The following is a 6731-nucleotide window of genomic DNA, read 5'->3' as shown; positions in this document are numbered from 1 at the left end:
ACCCTCTCCAGGTGCGCATGTATGTGTGTGTGTGTGTCTCCCTCGCCTCTCTCGATCCTTCTCACTTTCTCCGAGCCTGCGCAGCACTCATACGCACACTCACTTACTCCCGGTGGCGTTGCGTGCGGTGGCAGCAAGTAGAAACAAACAACTCTAGAAAATACAGACATATCAACGAGGGCTGCTGAGGATGCACTCGTCTCGCACGCGACAAAGAGCTCAGCCGCCACACCACCACCACCACCAGCAGCAGCGACCCGCGTTGAATCGAAACCATTTCTCTCCGCAATCGACGGTCAGAGGCACTTTGCGAGGTGCATCTATTGCCAACTCGAGATGCGAGGAGGACAACATCAGTTCTCTCAATCCCGCAACGAAGACGAGTGCCAAAGCACAGGAGTATCTCCTGCCGTTGAGGCCGACGTGTAGCCAGCGTTCGACAAATCGTAGTTTTCTTTCAATGCATGGCTCACGCGAGACGGAGGTGGATATTACAACGAACGGAAAGGAATTCGCTACGGCGCCCTCCTCGCCGTCATCTTCATCGACAATCTCACCCAGTATGTATCCCACGCCGCTATCCATAGAGCACGAGCTCGCCGAGACGCAGCGAGAGCTTAAGCGACTGCAGATGCAGCTCAGACGTTCTAGCAAGCTCGAACGGCAGAGGGAGGAGTACATCTCAGGGTTGGAGGCGACTGTGGATGCACAGAGACGCGACAATCTGCTTCTTCGTCATCACCTAGCCCGCAGGCAGCTCTTGGCAGAAGCGCTACAAGAGGATAACCGCGCTCTTTTGGAGGCGCAGCAGCGCCCCATCACCCACCCACAGCCGCTTATCACACATAACTCGACAGGCACCATGACGGTGGCCCCCACGAGGATTGCCTCTGGAATTGGCAGCGAGCAGCCTTCTCCTTACTCCTCTGGCTTCCACATGCAGCTACCTGAGCGACAGAGCAGCTTTGCAGGTACCTCTCCGCCACTCTCTCCGACGCAGTCGATGTCGCCATCCTATCACTACACCTACAGAGCCACTCAAGGGCCACACGAACATGAGTTGCCACTACATTCGCCGAAGGTGACCGCCATTCACGGTCGGTGGGCACTGACGCAGCTAGCTCACACAGCTTCGGCGTGTGTGTCTGCGGATCCGGAAGAACTTCCGCATCTTCAATCATTACTACACCAACATCGCACTGACGCCAAAATTGCACCGACTCATGCCCATTACGCTACCCGCAGTAGCTTTGCATCACAGCCACAGCCCCTCTCCGTCGACGACGAATCCCTTTTTTCTAGGACTATCAAGTCTTCTTCCCACGATGCACACACCATGATAGAATCAATATTCCTCACAACGGAGCAGACAACTCCGCAAGAACCGCTCTCACCCTCTCGCATGAACTCAGCTGCAATAGTAAACGCCATCGAAAACTCTCCTCACAACACTAGTCACCTCTTCAACAGCGAAGACACACAGCACCCGAAACACCACATTCCTGCGCACAATGCGTACACCACACTCCATCCACTCCACCGCAGCACTGTCCCCTACAAAGTCTCAACCACAAAAGGCCACCATCACTTTCCGGCGCACGAGGCGGAGATGGCCGCCCTGCGAGACGAGATGGAGGAGAAGGAGTCTGAGATGGCAGCCCTCCGCCAGGCGCTTGCTGAGGCGCGGCGTGGGAGCACTGCTGCTGGCGCGACGCTGCGCGACGGTGCTGTCGTGCAGGCGCTGCGGGACCAGATGGCAGAGCAGGCGGCGGAGATGACAGGCCTGCGCGACAAGGTGGCGGAGCAGGAGTTGGAGATGGCAGCCCTCCGCCAGGCGCTTGCTGAGGCGCGGCGCGGAAGCACTGCTGCTGGCGCGACGCTGCGCGACGGTGGTGCTGTCGTGCAGGCGCTGCGGGACCAAATAGCGGAGCAGGCGGCGGAGATGACAGGCCTGTGCGACAAGGTGGCGGAGCAGGAGTCGGAGATGGCAGCCCTCCGCCAGGCGCTTGCTGAGGCGCGGCGAGGAAGCACTGCTGCTGGCGCGACGCTGCGCGACAGTGGTGCTGTCGTGCAGGCGCTGCGGGACCAAATAGCGGAGCAGGCGGCGGAGATGACAGGCCTGTGCGACAAGGTGGCGGAGCAGGAGTCGGAGATGACAGCCCTCCGCCAGGCGCTTGCTGAGGCGCGGCGTGGGAGCACTGCTGCTGGCGCGACGCTGCGCGACAGTGGTGCTGTCGTGCAGGCGCTGCGGGACCAAATAGCGGAGCAGGCGGCGGAGATGGCACGCCTGTGCGACAAGGTGGCGGAGCAGGAGTCGGAGATGACAGCCCTCCGCCAGGCGCTTGCTGAGGCGCGGCGTGGGAGCACTGCTGCTGGCGCGACGCTGCGCGACGGTGCTGTCGTGCAGGCGCTGCGGGACCAAATAGCGGAGCAGGCGGCGGAGATGACAGGCCTGTGCGACAAGGTGGCGGAGCAGGAGTCGGAGATGGCAGCCCTCCGCCAGGCGCTTGCTGAGGCGCGGCGAGGAAGCACTGCTGCTGGCGCGACGCTGCGCGACGGTGGTGCTGTCGTGCAGGCGCTGCGGGACCAAATAGCGGAGCAGGCGGCGGAGATGACAGGCCTGTGCGACAAGGTGGCGGAGCAGGAGTCGGAGATGGCAGCCCTCCGCCAGGCGCTTGCTGAGGCGCGGCGCGGAAGCACTGCTGCTGGCGCGACGCTGCGCGACAGTGGTGCTGACGTGCAGGCGCTGCGGGACCAAATAGCGGAGCAGGCGGCGGAGATGACAGGCCTGCGCGACAAGGTGGCGGAGCAGGCGGCGGAGATGGCGGCGCTCCGCCAGGCGCTTGCTGAGGCGCGGCGTGGGAGCACTGCTGCTGGCGCGACGCTGCGCGACGGTGCTGACGTGCAGGCGCTGCGGGACCAGATGGCAGAGCAGGCGGCGGAGATGACAGGCCTGTGCGACAAGGTGGCGGAGCAGGAGTCGGAGATGACAGCCCTCCGCCAGGCGCTTGCTGAGGCGCGGCGTGCGAGCACTGCTGCTGGCGCGACGCTGCGCGACGGTGGTGCTGACGTGCAGGCGCTGCGGGACCAAATAGCGGAGCAGGCGGCGGAGATGGCAGGCCTGTGCGACAAGGTGGCGGAGCAGGAGTCGGAGATGACAGCCCTCCGCCAGGCGCTTGCTGAGGCGCGGCGCGGAAGCACTGCTGCTGGCGCGACGCTGCGCGACAGTGGTGCTGACGTGCAGGCGCTGCGGGACCAAATAGCGGAGCAGGCGGCGGAGATGGCAGCCCTCCGCCAGGCGCTTGCTGAGGCGCGGCGTGCGAGCACTGCTGCTGGCGCGACGCTGCGCGACAGTGGTGCTGACGTGCAGGCGCTGCGGGACCAAATAGCGGAGCAGGCGGCGGAGATGGCAGGCCTGCGCGACAAGGTGGCGGAGCAGGCGGCGGAGATGACAGCCCTCCGCCAGGCGCTTGCTGAGGCGCGGCGCGGAAGCACTGCTGCTGGCGCGACGCTGCGCGACAGTGGTGCTGACGTGCAGGCGCTGCGGGACCAAATGGCGGAGCAGGCGGCGGAGATGACAGGCCTGCGCGACAAGGTGGCGGAGCAGGCGGCGGAGATGTCAGCCCTCTGCCAGGCGCTTGCTGAGGCGCGGCGTGGGAGCACTGCTGCTGGCGCGACGCTGCGCGACAGTGGTGCTGACGTGCAGGCGCTGCGGGACCAAATAGCGGAGCAGGCGGCGGAGATGACAGGCCTGCGCGACAAGGTGGCGGAGCAGGCGGCGGAGATGGCAGCCCTCCGCCAGGCGCTTGCTGAGGCGCGGCGTGGGAGCACTGCTGCTGGCGCGACGCTGCGCGACAGTGGTGCTGACGTGCAGGCGCTGCGGGACCAAATAGCGGAGCAGGAGTCGGAGATGGCAGCCCTCCGCCAGGCGCTTGCTGAGGCGCGGCGCGGGAGCACTGCTGCTGGCGCGACGCTGCGCGACAGTGGTGCTGTCGTGCAGGCGCTGCGGGACCAAATAGCGGAGCAGGCGGCGGAGATGACAGGCCTGCGCGACAAGGTGGCGGAGCAGGAGTCGGAGATGGCAGCCCTCCGCCAGGCGCTTGCTGAGGCGCGGCGTGGGAGCACTGCTGCTGGCGCGACGCTGCGCGACAGTGGTGCTGACGTGCAGGCGCTGCGGGACCAAATAGCGGAGCAGGAGTCGGAGATGGCAGCCCTCCGCCAGGCGCTTGCTGAGGCGCGGCGCGGGAGCACTGCTGCTGGCGCGACGCTGCGCGATGCTGGTGCTGATGTGCAGGCGCTGCGGGACCAAATAGCGGAGCAGGCGGCGGAGATGACAGGCCTGCGCGACAAGGTGGCAGAGCAGGCGGCGGAGATGACAGCCTTCCGCCAGGCGCTTGCTGAGGCGCGGCGTGGGAGCACGGCTGCTGGCGCGACGCTGCGCGACGGTGCTGACGTGCAGGCGCTGCGGGACCAAATAGCGGAGCAGGAGTCGGAGATGACAGCGCTCCGCCAGGCGCTTGCTGAGGCGCGGCGTGGGAGCACGGCTGCTGGCGCGACGCTGCGCGACGGTGCTGACGTGCAGGCGCTGCGGGACCAAATAGCGGAGCAGGCGGCGGAGATGGCAGCGCTCCGCCAGGCGCTTGCTGAGGCGCGGCGCGGGAGCACTGCTGCTGGCGCGACGCTGCGCGACGGTGCTGACGTGCAGGCGCTGCGGGACCAAATAGCGGAGCAGGCGGCGGAGATGACAGCCCTCCGCCAGGCGCTTGCTGAGGCGCGGCGCGGGAGCACGGCTGCTGGCGCGACGCTGCGCGACGGTGCTGTCGTGCAGGCGCTGCGGGACCAAATAGCGGAGCAGGCGGCGGAGATGACAGCCCTCCGCCAGGCGCTTGCTGAGGCGCGGCGCGGGAGCACGGCTGCTGGCGCGACGCTGCGCGACGGTGCTGTCGTGCAGGCGCTGCGGGACCAAATAGCGGAGCAGGCGGCGGAGATGACAGGCCTGCGCGACAAGGTGGCGGAGCAGGCGGCGGAGATGACAGCCCTCTGCCAGGCGCTTGCTGAGGCGCGGCGCGGGAGCACTGCTGCTGGCGCGACGCTGCGCGACGGTGCTGTCGTGCAGGCGCTGCGGGACCAAATAGCGGAGCAGGCGGCGGAGATGACAGGCCTGCGCGACAAGGTGGCGGAGCAGGCGGCGGAGATGACAGCCCTCTGCCAGGCGCTTGCTGAGGCGCGGCGCGGGAGCACGGCTGCTGGCGCGACGCTGCGCGACGGTGGTGCTGACGTGCAGGCGCTGCGGGACCAAATAGCGGAGCAGGCGGCGGAGATGGCAGCGCTCCGCCAGGCGCTTGCTGAGGCGCGGCGCGGGAGCACTGCTGCTGGCGCGACGCTGCGCGACGGTGCTGACGTGCAGGCGCTGCGGGACCAAATAGCGGAGCAGGAGTCGGAGATGACAGCGCTCCGCCAGGCGCTTGCTGAGGCGCGGCGTGGGAGCACGGCTGCTGGCGCGACGCTGCGCGACGGTGCTGACGTGCAGGCGCTGCGGGACCAAATAGCGGAGCAGGCGGCGGAGATGACAGCCCTCCGCCAGGCGCTTGCTGAGGCGCGGCGCGGGAGCACTGCTGCTGGCGCGACGCTGCGCGACGGTGCTGTCGTGCAGGCGCTGCGGGACCAAATAGCGGAGCAGGCGGCGGAGATGACAGCCCTCCGCCAGGCGCTTGCTGAGGCGCGGCGCGGGAGCACGGCTGCTGGTGCGACGCTGCGCGACGGTGCTGACGTGCAGGCGCTGCGGGACCAAATAGCGGAGCAGGAGTCGGAGATGGCAGCGCTCCGCCAGGCGCTTGCTGAGGCGCGGCGCGGGAGCACGGCTGCTGGCGCGACGCTGCGCGACGGTGCTGTCGTGCAGGCGCTGCGGGACCAAATAGCGGAGCAGGCGGCGGAGATGACAGGCCTGCGCGACAAGGTGGCGGAGCAGGCGGCGGAGATGACAGCCCTCTGCCAGGCGCTTGCTGAGGCGCGGCGCGGGAGCACTGCTGCTGGCGCGACGCTGCGCGACGGTGCTGTCGTGCAGGCGCTGCGGGACCAAATAGCGGAGCAGGCGGCGGAGATGACAGGCCTGCGCGACAAGGTGGCGGAGCAGGCGGCGGAGATGACAGCCCTCCGCCAGGCGCTTGCTGAGGCGCGGCGCGGGAGCACTGCTGCTGGCGCGACGCTGCGCGACGGTGCTGCTGTGCTGGAGCTGCTGCACCACCTAGTGGAGCAGGAGGCGGAGATGATAACCCTGCTCCACAAGGTGGTGGAGGAGGCGGCGGAGATGATAGCCCCCCTCCACGCGCTGCTTGATGAGGGGCGTGGTATCACTGCTGCTGTCGCGACGCTGCTCGACGATGGTGCTGTGGTGCTGCTGCTGCTGCACTAAATGGTGGAGGAGGCGGCGGTGATAACCGTCCTCCTCCACGTGGTGGTTGAGGAGGGGGGGGATAATGCTGCTGTCCGCGCACTGCTTGATGATGATGGTGGTGGTTTGCTGCTCTGCACAAATATTGGAGGAGGTGGCGGAGTTGATGCCCTCCCCCTCCACTAGGTGGGGAGGAGGGGACATAATTACTCCCCTCCCCCAGGTGTTGGAGAGGGGGTGGTATAACCGCCCTGCCCCTACACTTGTGGATGAGGGTTGTGTTTTACGCCTCCTCCCCAACAATTGATGAAGATGAGGCGAAATTAAACCTCCCCCTGCA

The 6731-nt window shown here is 66.9% G+C and overlaps 1 protein-coding gene across 1 annotated transcript; it reads left to right on the top strand.

Moving 5' to 3' along the window:
* Positions 1–190: 190 nt before the first annotated feature.
* Positions 191–6412, top strand: LbrM_22_1620 (hypothetical protein, unknown function; the record flags this gene model as incomplete). The annotated part of the gene is made up of 1 exon (XM_001565029.2): positions 191–6412. One exon carries the CDS (start codon positions 191–193, stop codon positions 6410–6412), a length of 6222 nt encoding a protein of 2073 aa, XP_001565079.1.
* Positions 6413–6731: the final 319 nt, after the last annotated feature.

This window comes from Leishmania braziliensis, contig 30 (genome assembly GCF_000002845.2).
Source record: "Leishmania braziliensis MHOM/BR/75/M2904 WGS CADA00000000 data, contig 30, whole genome shotgun sequence".
NCBI classification, from domain to species: domain Eukaryota; phylum Euglenozoa; class Kinetoplastea; order Trypanosomatida; family Trypanosomatidae; genus Leishmania; species Leishmania braziliensis.
The sequence above is the reverse complement of the archived record's forward strand: the minus strand, read 5'-3'. Positions and strand labels throughout refer to the sequence as shown.